This window comes from Pogona vitticeps, chromosome 1, assembly GCF_051106095.1.
Source record: "Pogona vitticeps strain Pit_001003342236 chromosome 1, PviZW2.1, whole genome shotgun sequence".
Lineage (NCBI taxonomy): Eukaryota > Metazoa > Chordata > Lepidosauria > Squamata > Agamidae > Pogona > Pogona vitticeps.
Genome location: NC_135783.1, coordinates 353,434,352 through 353,451,322, shown reverse-complemented (window position 1 = coordinate 353,451,322; position 16,971 = coordinate 353,434,352). Strand labels below are relative to the sequence as shown.

Sequence of the window (16,971 nt, the reverse complement as noted above, 5' to 3'; positions counted from 1 at the left end):
CTCTGGAACCGGTTGAACGGTTGCCTGCATCAAGGCCAGCGGGTGAGGCGTGCCATGTGGTTTTTTTGAACATGCAGGAAGAATTCAGATTGGCTGGAGCTGGGCGTGACAGCCACGTCTCCCAAGTGGCCCTCGGGAAGTGGTCATTATTTTTGGAATGGCTTTTTAAAGAAGCAAAAGGACGGACGGTTAAAGTTCCCACCTCCCCGGGTGGGGGGGGGAGACTTAAGGAAAGGCAGTGGGGTGGTACAGTTTGTTGGGGAATGGCAGAAGCGGTCTGGCTGCATGAGAACAGAGCGTATTTTAAAAATGACAAATCGGCTGTGGCAGCTCTCTCTCTCTCTCTCTCTCTCTCTCTCTCTCTCTCTCTCTCTGTGTGTGTGTGTGTGTGTGTGTGTGCATTTGTATTTGTGTCTGCCACAGGACCTGTATGAAAGCCATTCCTTCCACATCCCACCTCTGCAATGATCTCATTATTCCATCCTATTTATGCAAAGTCCTGCTCCAAAGTTTTGCAGATTTTAGAGAGTCCCAAGAAGTACAGAGTTTGGGGACGGTGGGTGTTTTTTTTTTTTTTTTTGTGAAGGAAGGGTCATTACGTGTGTGTGTGATGTCCCATCAAGCTGGAACCAACTTTTGCTTCTTTAAATCCGATGGCCACTTGTTTGTTTTAATTACCTTGGTAAGCTTTTCAGTAAGGTTAATACCGGACATTTAAGGAGTGATGTTTCCTGTGCCTGGATTCCTGCCCCCCTGAACTTCTGTGGCCGAGCAGGGATTCGAACACAGGTCTCCTGACTCCCAGTGGGTCACTATATCCATTACACCACACTATCGCATAGCCACTGGACAGTGTGGCCGGCTGGGAGGCTCCTGAAATTGTAATCGAAACATTGATGTTTAAAAGTGGCCTGTGTTGGCCGCAGGATTCTGGGAGCTGTAGTCAAAACCAGCAATTTCCCCGTTCCCTCTGGCTGATGGTGTAGCTGGGAAGATTCCCCGTGATTTATTTATTTATTTATTTATTTATTTATTTATTTATTTATTTATTTATTTGGCTTTTGCCCCACCCATCTAGATTCAACGAATCTGGGCTGCTTACAGTCCGAATATAAAACAAGAATTAAAACAAACAATATTAAACAACATAGAGATAGGCAAAGTTCAAGATGGGGAAAACACAGGAAACTAAGTGATGGAAAGGGGGAAGGCCTGCCTGATGAACCAAGTCTTCAGCCTGTTCTTGAAAACTCCCAGCGAGGGTGCCGGGCGAATCTCCAGGAGGCAAGATGTTCCAGAGGCGAGGGGCCACCGCCGAGAAGGCCCAGATTCTAGTTTTCTCCTTCCGGGTCTCTCTCGGGGTCAAGCCCCTCAGCCGCCCAGCCTGGTTAGATCGACTGACACAGGTAGAGCCAGGTAGGAGCAGCCGCTCTGCCAGGTATCGAGGTCCTAAACCGTTTAGGGCTTTATATGTAAGGCATTAATACCTTGAAGCCAATGCGGAAATGATTGGGCAGCCAGTGTAAGGCTGCCGGAGTAGGAGAAATGTGATGCTATTTTTCACCCCACTTAATAATCTGGCACCCGTGTTCTGGACCAACTTCCATTTCATAAGAAGATTTGCTTATTTTTTTTTCTTTTCTCATATGTTTGGACTAAAAAGGCTTTCTTCCAACTTAAAGGTCAAACGGTACCCACTGTGCTGGTCAGAGGATTTGGGACACTGTCGTCCATGTAGTTTTTTTTGTGTGTGTAACAAATTGGGGTCTTCTGGGAGTTGTGGTCCAAGAAACAAAACTTCCCCACTATATGCTTGATTATTGTGCGCAGACAAAGGACACAGCAAGCAGAAAACCGAGCCATTTATGTCCTGAATAAAGAGCCTCACCATTGTGCTCTGGGTCTTAATTCTGATCATATGGGGTGTGTGCGAGGGGGGATTAAAGGTGATTAGCTCGTTTCATCTGCACTGATATGCGGCGATCATCCGGTATTTAGGACGGCTGTGCTTGCCTGCGTCTTCGAGAAACAGCTGCCTTCGGCAACGGCAACAGGGAACCTGCCAACCGGGACCCTTGGACAAGCAAATTACGTGCTTTGGGGAGGTTTTAAGTAACACACAGTTCTTCCTTGAATTGCATGGCTCTGAGTCGCAAGGTTTCAGTTACACACTTTCCCACCCATTAAGTAAATAAGTATTTTAAATAAATACAATTTATAGTATTTGTATTTATTTATTTGGAGTTTATACAACACAAGGGTCCGGTGCCCCTAACCCCAGCGTTGTTGAAGGAAGAAGTGTTTTTCTCTCGGGGGAAACTACGTAGAATGAAATACCAATAATGATCAAAATACCGTATTTTTCTGTGTATAAGACTATACTTTTGAGTTTGATCCCTGGGCTCCGGTAGCCAGCTTGACATTGACTCAGCATCCCATCTTTCTCAGGTCAGTACGTAAATTGAGCACCCAGCTTGCTTTCCGGGGGAGGGAGAGATGTGCAGCTTGCATAATGAAAGCTTATAGGCTTACATATTGGGTGTTTTATGCCAGCGTTGTGCCATTTTCAATGACAGAAACTCCCACTTCTTTCCTTTATAATTCATACCTTAAAACATTTCTTTATCTCCAGTTCACACGAAGCACAGACAGTCATTGGAACAGCCTCCTTTGTCAGATCACGGTCAGACCATATAAAAATAATCTTAAATGCCCTCCTCTCCCCATGATTTCAAAATCTTTCCATCTACCATCATCTCTGGTCGCCAGCACTAAAACGCCCGCTCGGCCATTTAAGGCTTTTGATGATTCCCGAACCCAAGAGGTTACGGGCAGCTGAGTTGGGGGGAGGAAAGGATCCTTGGGTTGGACGACAGTTCCCAGAACCTGAACGGCTGGTGGTTCTGGGAGTTGTAGTCCAAAAAAAGAGTAACCTTTCTGATATTTACCTAATCCTGGATACCTGTCAAAGTTTCAACCAGTAGTAGAACAAGGAAAACCAAAAATTGTTTTCTGCACAAGCAGGCTGTGAGTTAGGTATCTGGTTGCGAAGCCAGAGGTTGGGAGTTCCCTGCGCCTCCCAGAAGAGCCAGCCTTTGTAGCCTTGGGCAAACTGCACCATCCTGGGCCGCCTCTCAGAAGAAGGGAAGATGGTCAACCTAAGGATGCTCTGCCTGGAAAACCTTTAGGTTTGCTTTAAACCAGAGCTGATTTGATGGCAGACTGTGATGCGACACTGCCCTCTTCTGGTAGCAATAAGAACTGCTCTCCTGCAGAAATAGCAAAAGTTTCTTAGCTTTTCCACACCCAGAAAAAGTCAAAATCTGAAGGATTGGGTGACTGTCAACCACCCTGTCTTGGAAACCCCCTTCCAACTATAACCCGTTGGTGGTGAGCGTATGGCCACGGGATGTCCCTGAGTGGTCACTCCCGTCAGCTCTGTTGAGCTGACCCAATGGAGAAGGATGATAGGCATTGTAGTTTTGAAAGATCACACATTCCCTAACTCATTCTGTACGGAAGAGATTCAGGCTCCCTGCACATTGAGCGAGTGCCACAATAGTAGATATGATAATTGTATGAATTGAATTCGCCCATTCCTGTCCATTTTAGTTCACTGATGCCCAGGATGTCGATGTTTATTCTTGCCATCTCCTGTTTGACCACCTCCAGCTTCCCAAGGTTCATAGATCTTACATTCCAGGTTCCTCTGCAATATTTTTCTTTGCAGTATTGGACTTTCCTTTCACTTCCAGGCACGTCCATAGCCGAGCATCCTTTCGGCTTTGGCCCAACCACTTCATTAGCTCTGGAGCTACTTGTCCTTGTCCGCCGCTCTTCCTCGGTAGCATGTTGGACGCCTTCCGACCTGAGGGGCCCATCTTCCAGCGTCATATCTTTTAGTCTTTTGTTTCTGTTCATGGGGTTTTCTTGGCAAAGATACTGGAGTGGCTTGTTAGTTCCTACTCCAGGTGGATTGCGTTTAGTCGGAACTCTCCATTAAGGCCTGTCTGTCTTGGGTGTCCCTGCATGGCCAATATATATGTCTGCCACCAGATGTAATAATGAACTGTAACTGAGGTTTCTAATTGTTACTGAACTGAGCCAGTGTGTAAACTGTGAGTTTCCAGAGTAGCTGACAGTAACTAAAAACCTATCCTAGGAAGTGCTACTACACCTAGATAACAACAAAAATGGAAAACGTCATGTTCCTTTAAATTATCTAAAAGACATAGAGGACTTCCTCATACTGCTTCCAAATGTCTTTGAAAGCACATGAAACATTAAAAGGATGGAGCTAGCCTTTCCACAGTTCCACATGACACAGAGGAAGTCACTGTCTTCCTTTGCACCATGATCAACATCAAAAGGAATGTACTGATGTTTCTGACAGAGACACAATGGTCTGGTGTGATATCATAATCATCCTGGCTGAAGAGAATTCAGGGTAGTCTCTAGTGACCACAAATAATGGCCATTAAATAAGGCCAGCCCAATTTTGAAAACCCCTGCACAGACCACTCTTTTTTAAAAATCTAACATTCAGACACAATGCTAGTGCTAAAATATAAAATACACTGCCCAAACCAGAACTAAGTACTTTAAAAACCCCTTTTAAATATACAGCAAAGATTTAAGTATGCTGTACCAAAATTATAGGACTCCAGTTTTAATACCATAATTTGTATCATGGAAACAAGTCCAACTAAAAATCAATGGAAGTGCCTTCTTAATAAAGAGGCATCATCTAGACCACTGGTTCTTAACCTTGTGTTACTCGGATGCTTTTGAACTGCAACTCCCAGAAACCCGTCAGGACAGCTAGTGGTGAAGGCTTCTGGGAGATGTAGTCCAAAACTCTTGAGTAACCCAAGGTTAAGAACCAGTGATCTAGACAAAGTTAAGCACATTCAAATCTCACTAAAAGCAAAGGGGAAATCTAGTGCATGCCCAAATCTTTGCCATATATTTAAAAAGGCACTTCAAAAAGTATACCTCTTCCCACATCAAATCTTAAACATGTTTGTACTCAGTCAGCATCACTGAAGAATTATGACTTAAAAACATGAAAGAGGGCAGGATCACAAAACAGTTTTTGGCTAATGGCAAATAAGCAGCAAGACTGAAATACATTTGATTGAGACTGCTGTAAGCTTGCTTAAATTTATAATACTGACAGAATGTTTAGAATTTCAGGTTATACAGCTTTTTAATACACATGCTGTACATAAGAACGTTTCCCTCTCACGACTGCAGTCAATAGGTCATAAAATCAAAGCTAGGCACCAGGCAGACTGTATGACTATTCTGGCTTCATCTCCAACACTGTACTTACTTTTATAACCTTGCTTAATACAGCTCTTAGGCAAAAAACACTCAAATCCACTGTTTTACAAAGAGGTTGGGAAAAGTTTTGTTTTTAATTTCACTACATTTCTCAGAATCGCCTCGCTACTATGGCCAGGGAGAAGTAGCCCCCAAAAGTTAAGTTTCCCAAGCTTTTATTCTATATAACACCTGATGTACATGAGCCCCATCCTCAGAAAGATTTGCAAAGCAAATCAAATTCACTTCTACTATGAATAACTTAAATTGTTGCAAGCAGTGGGACTGTTTTCTGCCTGCCAGAAATAAAATTAGATTAAAAAAACTAAAGAACTCATAATTGATTTTAGGAGTGGAGAGAAATGTACATTTACCACTGTACATAAATGGCAAGGAAGCGGAGAGAGTTGGTAGTTTTAAATTTCTGTGCACTTACATCTCAGAGGACCTCTCATGGACTATAAATGGCAACATGTTAGTGAAGAAGGCACAGAAGAGGCTGTATTTCCTGAGAATGCTCGGCAAATTAAATTTATCCCAGCATTTACTTCTGTCCTACTATCGTAGCACCATTGAGAGTGTCCTAACCTATGGCATTCTGGCATGGTTTGGGAGCAGCTCTGTAGCGGACAAAAAAGCTCTACAGAGAACCATTAAAATTGCCCAGAATATCATCGGGCTCCAGCTACCAACCCTGGATGACATCTTCACATCCCACTGTCTGAGGAAGTCACATAGCATCCTGAGAGACTCTTCCCATCCTACTTATAACTTTTTTGAACTGTTGCCGTCTGGCAGAAGATATAGAACAATTAAGACTAGGACGAGATGTTTTCTGAATAGTTTTTATCCCAGAGCTATAATGGCACTTAATAATGAGCTTAAAGACCACCAGTAGTGAATAGTTAGTTGGACTGTGTTACTTGGCCTGCGGTGTAGATGTTTGTATTTTTAGTGGGGGACCTTTAGTGGGTGGGGAGTGTTGGGGGATTTTTTTAGTGGGTGGGGAGTGTTTGGGGAATTTTATGTGTGTGCATGTGTCTGGTCTCTGGATGTCTGTGAATTTCATTGTATGGGTATACAGTACTGTGTATATACTTACAATGACAATAAATAAATAAATAAATAAAACAAACAAACAAACAAACAAACAGGTGCACCAAGTTTCAAAAGAAATTCTTTTATTTTAGGGAAATTAGCAGCCTCACCATGCTTTTCAATGCTATACAGAAATACAAACAGAAACAAGAACATGAACTTTATGCTGAACTAGACAAAAGGAAAAAGAATGGTAAATTATGTTACACATAAATGAACACAACTGGTTTCTCTAAATAACTGGGGTTACATTTATTCTGCCTAGGGTAAATCTAAACAGGAGGCGCACGGGGGGAGGCGTGGGGAAGACCGCCTGACGAAGAGGCTCCCAGCCCTTCTCAACGCTGGTGCGGTGCTTGCCCTGGCCGCACAGGACACTGCCCTGGTTCTGTCCGCTGCCGTTGTTGGCGCCCGCAGCCCCGCCGCCGCCGCCCTTCCAGATGCTGGCCCTTGTGTCAATTCTGCAAAATAAAAGCAGGCAAATACTTAGACAGTACAACAGGCAAGGTGTGTTATGTATATAATTATAATAATGTGAACATTCAAAAAGTCCAGATCTGAACGCATCACTGAAGACTATTTTTCTAGGCACAGTATTGGTACAACAGAAACTCTCTCACACAGCTCTCTGATCATGACCAAACCCATAAAGCTGGCTGCTTTAATGAGAACCCAGACAATGCATCGCTTCCCATTGCTTTCAAATATGGGAACAACTGAGAACAGGGTCCAGTTTTTGCTCCAATGAATAACTACGTAACTTACAGCATGTGATCTCCTCATTTCATAAGCTTACTTTAGAGAGAAACTACCCCATGCCAATAGGAAGACAAATCACAGAAGAACAAGCACCTCTCAGGGTCCCAGATTTAGAGATGGCACAGCAAAAAACTGTGGGGTTCCGCAGGGGTCGATCATCTCTCCAATGCTGTAGATACTGGTCCATCTTGTACAGCAGAGGCTCCCAACCTTGGGCAACCCAGGTGTTCCTGGACTAAAACATCCAGAAGCCTTTTATCTCTAGTTGGATTGGCCAGGATTTCTGGCAGTTGTGGTCCAAGAACATCTGCAGGCAGAAAGCCGCTCGCCATCTAGAGCAGTGGTTCTTAACCGTGGGTTACTCAGGTGTTTTTGGACTGCAACTCCCAGAAGCCTTCACCACCAGCTGTGGTGGCTGGGGTTTCTAGGAGTTGCAGTCCAAAAACACTTGGGTAACCCAAGGTTAAGAACCACTGCTCTAGAGCAGCGGTCCCCACCATTGGGTCAGCCAGGTGTTCTCAGACTGCAACTCCCAGAAAGCCTGACCAGCACAGCTGGCAGCAAAGGCTTCTTGTAGTCCAAGAACATCTGGGGAGGCCCAAGGTTGGGGACCACTGCTCTAGAGCACTCTCTGGGCGGTCTGCAACCTGATCGTGCCACCAATGCCTTGCATGTCCAACGTTATCCCCCAACATCTCCTCCTCGTCTGCCCCCCCCCACCGGGTTTGTTCTTTCTTGGTTACCTGTGTTTGTCTCCCTCTTCTCCTTCCCCTCCCAAGGGCCACTGGGGATCCTGCTCCCCCTCTTCCTCCTGCCCACCACAGCCTCACCCACAAACCCTGGAAAGACCAGGCAGCTCCATCCCCCACCTTCCTTCCCCCTCTGGCTGCTCATAGAGCCTCGCACCTTATTTCTCCCCCCCATACACCTCCCCCAACATCTGGCCCTCCCCCTTCCTCTTCCCTGGACCAAATGTGCCCGGAGGGGAGAGATGGGCAAGGAGCTCAGCCAATGGCAGGGAATGGAGGGCGGCGGAAATGGGAGAAGCGAAGAAGGGGTGGGAGACACGGGTGAGGAAGAGTCCTATACCGAGGTTGGGGGAGGGGTGGAAGAGGACGGCCAACGAGAACCCAACCCTACCCTCCCCCCCTTCTCTGAGGTCCCTACAGAACAGGGCCCGGTATACCTGGTGCGCCTCGTCATAGTTGCCCTTCTTGATGGTGGCGGCAGCAGCACTGGCAGCCTTTCAGGCCTCTCGCTCCGCCTCCGTGCCTCGGGGTGGCGTGGAGAAGACCGCCTTATAAAGAGGCTCCCTCCCAGCCCTTCTCAACCCTGGCGCGGAGCTTGCCCTCGCCGTGCAGGCCGTCCTGGTTCCGTCCGCTGCCGCTGTTGCCACCTCCAGCCCCGCCGCTGTGCCGCCCTTCCAAATGCTGGCCCTTGTGTCGATTCTGCAAAATAAAACCAACATTATGTTTTCAGAGACGGAAATAAGTCTAGCAGGAGAACACAGACTTTGTTACCATTGGTGGCTCAGTAGAAGGTACCTGTGGAACAGCGTCCGGTGTATCTGGTACGGCACGCAATAGCTGCCCTTCTGAACGTTAGTTGGGACAGCGGCCTTCCCTGCCTTTCGCAGTGCCTCCGTGCCTGAGGGAGGCGTGGGGAAGATTTCCTGATGAAACGACTGCCAGCCCTTCTTGATTGTGGCAAAGAGCTTTCCCTCGATGCGCTGGATGCCGCCCCGGTTCCGTCCGCTGCCGGCGCCCACAGGTTCGCCACCGCCACCCTTCCAGGCCTCTTGCTTCGCCGTCATTACTCCAGGGTGGCGGGGGGGGGGGGGGGAGAGGCATGCGGGACGAAGAGGCGCCCAGCTGTTCTCGACACTGGTGTAGAGCTGGCCCTCAATGCACAGGACGCCGTCCTGGTTCCGTCCGCTGCCACTGTTGGCGCCCGCAGCCTCGCCGCCCTACCAGATGGCTGGCCCTTGTGTCAATTCTGCAAAATAAAAGCAACATCATGAAGTTTTCAGAGATGGAAATAAGTCTAGCAGGAGAACACATACTATGTTACCATTGGTGGCTCAGTGGAAGGAACAGAAATTGATTTGATGTCCAGCTTCTTTCCTTCTCAACAGGAAACGATCCTCACCTGCCTAGAATGGCCTCTCCCAATACTGATCATTTTATTACAGGCAAAAGGAAAATTATCTTTACTACTTATTGTCTGGTAATCAAGAATGGTACAGAAAAGTGTGTCCTTTTAATGAGAAAGGCAAGGTAAAAAAATCAACAAAAAGGGGTTTTAGAGAACAAGTGCTATACATGACTCTAGTTTAATAAGCACTACCACTTGCCCTAAAAAATCATAATCCGTGAAGACCTACTCAGGCCGCACTCAAATTTGGCCTCCCCCTCTTTCTCTTTCTTTCCTAGAGCGACTGGTAATCTACTGGCCCTCTCTGACGATATTGCTGTCCTCCTACCTGGTAGACCTGGTGGAGGGACCATCTTCCTGATATGCATAGATGAAAGAAAATATGCATATATTTCAAATACAGCACCTTGTGTCCTTTCATGGACCTGTGTATGTAAAACACTGTGGGAATAACTTCGATATATGCTAGTTCTACAGCTGATTTCTAAAAGGTTTTTGCAGAACTGTACTCTGAAGAAAAACTACATGTTAGGTACTCTCTCTTCACTTCTCTCTGCTCACTTACACCTCAAAAGTATAAACGTTTACTGCCATCTGGAATCAAGGTCACTAACATATTCTTTTGAAGCCCAATTCTGTAAACATTCCAGCAAGAGACACAAAACCAGGAAATTCTGTCTATTCTGGTTTATCATCTTCACCAAGTCTTGTTAAAGTCAATTGAGGGATTAAAAACAAACTAAAAAAACAGGGGGCCAAATTCAAATTCTTGTCACACTTTGTTGGTCTCAAGTTTGTACGCCCTTCTGCTCCTCCTCCTGTTGCTCAACAAGGCAGTTGCATAAAATACTCCACATGGCAAAAGATAAAAGTAGTGAAGAGCAAGACACCTGCTGTAACACGGCCTGAGCTACAAACATGTCAACCTCACTGCGATATCCCCGGGAGGAAGAATATTCCACCAACCTGTTTCCAGATCCTTTACCATCTCGAGTGCAAAAAGCAGTACTGATATTCAAAATTGCTCTGTTCTAAAAAAAAAAAATTAAAGAGGAAAAGAAGAGTCAATTTTCTGTGTTACATTTCTCCCTCAAAAGCAGAACAATAAAAACTGTTTGTCTCCACTCATAGGGCAGGGTGTCCCAAACTGGAGGGTCATGACCACTAGGTGGGGGTTGCCTTCTATGTGTTGAGATGGGAAGGCCTGGGGAAAAACACAGAAAAACTGGGGGCAGGAGGAAGAGACACAGGGGTCTTTTGCCAGTTTTTCCAAAGCCTTTTTTTTTGTTGGTTTTTGTGTGTGTGGAAAATTTGAAAAAAATGAGTGCAGAATACATTATTTTACAATGCTAAATAATATGTCTATGACATGGTGTATACATATAGCAACTGATTCACATCACATCCACAGTGCCGCCAGGATCTCTAGAAGCAATCACAACAGGCAGTATTTAGGACAACTATTTTTGCCTGGTCATGACATCCTTTTGTTCTGGTCATAAACAAACAACACCAGAAAAAAATCTGAGAACACTTTTTTTCTGCTCCTGTGAGACTGGGGACTTCTGAAGAATGAGCACATGATTCACATCCATCCAACCATGCCTACCTTCCCAGACTGTGGCAGCGATTCGTTCCAATAACTTTGGAGGCCCAAGTAGAGGAGCCCCACCACGGGACCACCTCATAGCACTTAAAACAAATGATTCTGTTTTGGGGGACAGAGGATTCATCAAGGAAATAAGTCCTGTGAGTTTCTCTAGAAGGAATCAAAACAGGCAGTATTTAGGACAACTCTTTTTACCTGGTCATGGCATCCTTTTGTTCTGGTCATAAACAAACAGCAACATAAATAATTCTGAGGACGCTTTAAACTTATTTTTAAAATAGCTGAATTGCTTTACACTGAGTACGGGGGACATCTGGCCTCCAGTTGATGCTAGATCAAAACTCCCTTCAGCTCTAGTCACCGTTGCCAATGGCGAGGGATGATGGGTGTTACGTTTAACCACAAGTGGAGGGCCACATACTCCTTATCCCTCTGTTAGACAGAATCTAGCAAGAACCACTACATTGACCTCTCTGCTGCCGTGCCACAAGCCACACATTTCCAGACAAGGAATGGAAGGAAGATGCCTTTCTCCAACGGCTTAACATAGATTTTAGAGAAGGAGAGAAGAGATGGTCTTCGCTCAGGAGACATTGCCAAAAATTAGCCCTAGCAGGTTCAAGTAAGAAGTATTCTGGATCGGAAGCCAGACGTCATTCTGCTCACGAACCTTTGGGATCAGAGGTCAAGCTGGAGAGCAAAAAGGTTTCTGAAACTCTCCAGATGGGCAGCTCACAAGGAGAACTTGATCAACGGTGGTGCTGACCGAATCAGACAGTCCGGCAAGCAAAGGACAAAAAGGCCAAGTTGTGGGCAGTGAGCACCTCGTCAAGTGGGCTGGACGGAGAGGTAACTGTCCATCAAAACGGCAAAGAGGACAATTATTGTGCAGACATTACAAGGTTGTGCCTGTGTTGGGGAGAGGACAGTGCCAAAGATCAAACGCCACCTCTAAACCACCATGTCCGTTCATAACTGAGTCACTCGGTATTAGTGAAAATCGCTTGGTACTTGATACTTTCAGTAACTTGGTAATAATTAGACCTTTCTTGCTGTGACAGTTATAAATGCTCAGTCAGAAGCAGACCTTGGGTGATCTTTTAGCGGCACCTTGCTAAGTGCTGTTGGGAGCAAAAGAGCGATGTTGGCAGGAGCTGTCAAGACAGCAAATTCTCACAGTTCCAGCTGGCAGGGGATTCTCTCTCTCTCTCTCTCTCTCTGTCACACACACACACACACACACACACACACGCCAAAGAATCAAAAGGCGTAACAATATTATTAAATACAAACTTTCTATGTGTACATGATCAAGAAAAAGGGAGAGAGATTGCTCACTGAATAATTCTTCCGTAATTTGGGCATCTGATTTTTCAAGCGACTCCAAAAAAAACCACAGATAAGTCAAAACCACTGTTTTCCTAGACAAGAAAGAAACAAAAACAGATGTAAGGAAACAACACAAACATAAATGTTAAGACTGGAGATGTATCAGATTTTACCCTGAAAACAGGGTAAAACAGCAGGATGTTGTTAGTATGATATTTGAGCTATCTGAATGCTTTTATCCACGCCTGCAAGGTCAACTGGGGGCGGGGGGGGGGGAGACACAGGGTTTTTTTGGCCAGTTTTTTCCAAAGCCTTTTTTGGGTTGTATTTTTTGTGGAAAAATTTAAAAAATTGACTGTAGAATACGTTCTTTTACAATGATAAATAATATGTCTGTGATATGGTGTATATATAGCAATGAATACTTTAATGAAAGACATCTGAGACTTTATGTATTTAAGTTTTCTCTAACGATGTCAAATTTTCAAATATTTCCATTTTTTTTCCTGGAAAAACAACAAATGAATCCTCCCCCCCCCCCCGGAAGAAATGGAAATTTTCAGAAATTTTGCATCTATAGCGATAGCCCTTCTCAAGTAATTTTTTTCTAGACCTTCCAGAGCAGGATATTAAAGTTAGTGTGTCTGTGTATGTATGAGAAACAGGCCCTTTGGGAGGCAATGAAGCCTCTACTTTCTGAGAAGGAATGGCTTTACTTCATTAAAAATGCCTTGTTATGCAAACGTGGTAGGAGGTATCCCTCAGGTTACTCAGCCATTATAAGAGGAGATTACAACTCAAAAAAGGTGGTGAACCATGGTCACATGGTATCAATGGGAGATGTTTTACTTGCCAAACATTTGTTTCTCGAACTGAATAAAGGTTTTGAAAGCCGAACCATTAAAGAAGCAAACTTGATTATCTGGGAAACTGCTATCAATCAAGAGAAGGAAAAAAGTTGCAATAGGGGTTGGACAGTTCAGCACAGCAGTTTCCAGCATGTGTTAATTCCTTTGCCCTCATTCCTTTGCTCTATAAATTAGGCACTTGCTTGGCACCATTCTCATTTGTTACGGAAACTGGTATTTTATTCTGAAATGCTTCGGATTATATTATTTTTTATGAACCAGGTGTGTGATTATGATCATGGGTTTTGTTTAAGAAACTGAAGAAGACTGCAAAAATATCCTGGCCAGCTGCAAGCAATCTGGGATCTCAACATTTCAGTTTGCACATAAATTCTCTCATCTAAGCTTTAGTTAAAGACCAAACAGTGCTCAGGTAGGAATCGCTAGAAACCAGAAATAGGTAAGATTTCTTATTTTACTGAGACAAACAGAGGGATGCTTGCACTGAGAGATAAAAACAGGCCTCAATTTGATTAAACTGCCCCAATTCAAACATAGCCAGAATGCTGGTCTCCTTGGCACGGTGTGACTGAACAGCCCTTGTTTAACTCGCCACATGACAAAGAAAAGCCCTCTGGTAAGCCCTGTGCGTGGAAGGGACCTCGTACCATTCTGAGCTTCTGTGATAGTAATAGCCCTCTATAGATGCTCTGTGAGCATGGACAGAGTTCCTACTCCAGTCCTCTGAAGATCCCGGCCACAGAGACTGGCAAAATGTCAGGAAGAACAACTTTCAGAACATGGCCAAAGAACCCAAAAAACCCACAACAACCATCAGATCTCAGCCAGGGACCAGGAACTGCTCCTGCAGATGTGTTAACAAAAACACAGGAAGACAGATAAAAGCCAAAGCGGGGTCTACTTTTCTATTTCTCTTCAGCGACCACAACAAAGGCTTTCTACGGAATGCTTTTAATTTGACAAAGGTCCTATTTCTAAACATGCATTGTTCTACAAACCTCCACCCGATATGGAAACAGTCACACACTAATTTGGTTGCAATTAGCTTTTTTTGTTCCTGGGAAGCATGCACATATACTTGCAGCAGAATTCCCCGTCTGAGTTGCCATCCCAGTATTTTAAAGCATACTACAGTCAACCCTCAACTTACGAACTTAATCCATTCCAGAAGGACGTTCGTAAGTTGAAAAGTTCGCAAGTTGAATCCAAATTTGACATAGGAATGCACTGAAACTTGCTTAATGTGTTCCTATATTAAAAAAAGTCATAAACAACAACAAAAATTAAAACAAAGTCACATACCAGTTACTGCAGACTGAGCCTGGCTCCTCACAGCACTCCCGCAGCCATGGAACAGCCGGAAAAAGAGCGCCCAACAGTTGAGTCACCAACCAGCAGGCAGGCTGCAGCCATCCCGGAGAGACAGCAGCCATCTTGAGAAACAGCCAGCCATGTGGTTGCCTCTCAAAATGGCCACCGCCTCTCTGCTCTTTTTCTGGCTGTTCCAAGGCCACAAAGGAACTGTAAGTAGCCAGGCTCGGTCGACAGTACATGGTGACTTTTTTCTTCCGATGGTGCTGGGAGGACTGGCCGGGGACCTCTGAAAGCAGCGCTGGAAGCGGGGGGGTGGGGTGGGGCGGCAGAGGAGGTTGTAACTCAAATCCAAGTTCACAAGTAGAGGGAATATTTATTTATTTGATTTATATCCTGCCCATCTGGTATATTCTACCACTCTGGGCGAACCGCTCTGATATTTCCCTATCAGAACGGTTCGCAAGTTGAAATGTTTGTAAATAGGGCTGTTCGTAAGTCAAGGGTTGACTGTAGTAATAAAACGTTGAATTAAAACATCTTGGTCATACGAAGTGTGTTTTACATCTTTCCCGAAACAAAGACTTCAATTTGGTCTCCTTTTGCCTTCAAGACCTGAGGCGTGTATGTAGCAAGTGAAATAAGAACATCGTACTTTTCTTTATTAAACGCTAGATAAAGAAGCACATTACGTCAACTCTGTTTATTTACAGACATGGGACACTTCAGGATTTTCCAGAAACCGTACAAGACTCACCTCCACTTTAAGGATGGGAAGCCACCGTTTTGTTACAATCTGCCAGGGGACCCAATACATGTCCCAATCCAGGAAAAGCCCTTTACATTTTAATAATCAGGGTGGGAGATAAGAGAGTGAAAGAAAAGGTACCTATGGCATGACATATCCAGCACAAGGTCACTAAGCCCAGAAGATTGACAGAGAAACAGGCCATTTTGTGGCTGGGATTGACCAGGTCACCCTGAATACACTCAGGATGATGTCTGATTTCAGCAGTTAAGCAGGGCTGTGTCTGTTCACTATTTGGATGAGCGAGAACTTATTAGGGAATCTCCAGGCAGTGCTAGTAAAAACCCCTTTTTGACCCATCACAATATTCACAATGCTGGATTAGATAGGCATAAGGCTGATTCTGCTGTTTCTTATATACTCAAAGTCAACAGTACAAGGACATACTGTACACCTAGGCAAGATGTTCAAGGAAGCACACACACACCCAATATGCTACCATGACTGAGCCAAAATTCGAACCCAGGCCTCCTGCATCCTAGCATGACACTATCCACTACACCCCCTGCATCTCATAACAAGGTTTCCGAGGCACATGAAAGGTTCAAGGAGTGGCTTCACCACTGCCACTCTTCCCCAAGCATTTTGCACAGCCAAAGCAAGGAGCACCTAAACCTTAGCTCCTCATTCCTCCCCAAAACGTTACTCCTCACATTAAGTAGAATATGCAACTTTATGCAAACCACTGCACATATTCGAAAGTGTGAGCAACAGATGGAAGTAACAAGTAACAAGCACCCAATTTGCAGACGGGCCTTTTCGTAAATATTGTTTGAGGCAGTCCAGGGTGGGTATAGTGGGGGTGGTGAGGTGAGGGGGTGGAGAGCGACCATCAGGACTCTCACTATCCTCTTCATCCCCTTCCCTTTGGGGAGGCAAACAAGCTGGGGGTGACAGCAGCACCACGCCAATGACCCTTGGAGGATGATGCCAGGGCCTCCCTTCCCTCTGACCACCACTACTATGCCTAAATTCCCCGTCCTTCCCAGATGGGCCCGGCAGCAGCAGCCCCACCTCAGGACCAAGGAAGAGGCTCCCTTCCCTCCGTCCCCAACCCTTGGAGGCGGCCTGGAGGGGGGAGGGCAAGCGCCAATTAAGACCACCATCATCCCCACCCCCACCATGACGACTCCCACGACCTTCCTCCCGACTACCACCATGAGGGCGACCACCACGATCCTCCTCTTTCCCAAGCAGACCCCCCCCCCCCCCATTATCCCAGGAGCTTGGAAGGATGATGCCAGGGCCGCTTCTTCCTCACACACACAAACCGACCCTCTACGCCCCCTTCCCCCCCCCCCACCGCCGGACCGGGCCTGACCTGGACGACCACCTCCACCTCGTAGGCCTTGCCTACGAGAATTTGGTGCCGCTGTAGAGGTGGCTGGTGGGGATGCCTGGCTGGGCCCGAGGCCGGGGTCCCTGAGGCGGCGGCGGCTCCTCCTCCTCCTCCCGGAGGGCACGGGCAGGCACTCTGCACCGGCATCTCGGGAGGGTTGCCAGCCACCCGTCACCCGCCCGCCTGCCTCCCTCAAGGGCCGGGCCTGGTTGGCCTCCGAAGGCTCCGTTTCCCTGCCCGCCTCAGCCGCCGGGCCAACCCCTCCGCGCTCGCCATTGGCCCGACGCCCCGCGATAACGTCACGCCATGCGCGGCTCCCGATTGGCCGGCGTAGCCGCCGCCGCCACCAACCCCGTAACATGGGTGGGGC

At 46.1% G+C, this 16,971-nt stretch overlaps 1 protein-coding gene across 9 annotated transcripts; it reads right to left on the bottom strand.

Moving 5' to 3' along the window:
* Positions 1-6,489: 6,489 nt before the first annotated feature.
* LOC140703292 (uncharacterized) lies at positions 6,490-16,835 on the bottom strand. Of its 9 annotated transcripts, none has more exons than XR_013541049.1 (7): positions 16,584-16,835; positions 12,284-12,366; positions 10,946-11,095; positions 10,303-10,367; positions 8,727-9,177; positions 8,369-8,618; positions 6,490-6,884 (listed from the first exon to the last, which is right to left on the bottom strand). XR_013541049.1 is itself a non-coding variant. In XM_078384286.1 (7 exons), exons 6-7 carry the CDS (start codon positions 8,993-8,995, stop codon positions 6,656-6,658), a joined length of 498 nt encoding a protein of 165 aa, XP_078240412.1. In that variant the 5' UTR covers positions 8,996-9,177; positions 10,303-10,367; positions 10,946-11,095; positions 12,284-12,366; positions 15,212-15,291; positions 16,584-16,817; the 3' UTR covers positions 6,490-6,655. The 9 variants fall into 9 exon arrangements, 6 of the variants coding, with proteins under 6 accessions (XP_078240412.1, XP_078240408.1, XP_078240418.1 ...); XR_013541047.1 differs by having other exon boundaries at positions 8,369-8,630; positions 16,584-16,824; XR_013541048.1 differs by lacking the exon at positions 16,584-16,835 and adding an exon at positions 15,212-16,446 and having other exon boundaries at positions 8,369-8,630.
* Positions 16,836-16,971: the final 136 nt, after the last annotated feature.

Coding starts and splice junctions, on each gene's coding strand:
- LOC140703292 (XM_078384286.1), bottom strand. CDS start 8,995: ATGACGGCGAAGCAAGAGGCCTGGAAGGGTGGCGGTGGCGAACCTGTG. Junction 6,885..8,726: donor CACCGGACGCTGTTCCACAG/GTACCTTCTACT, acceptor TTTATTTTGCAG/AATTGACACAAGGGCCAGCA.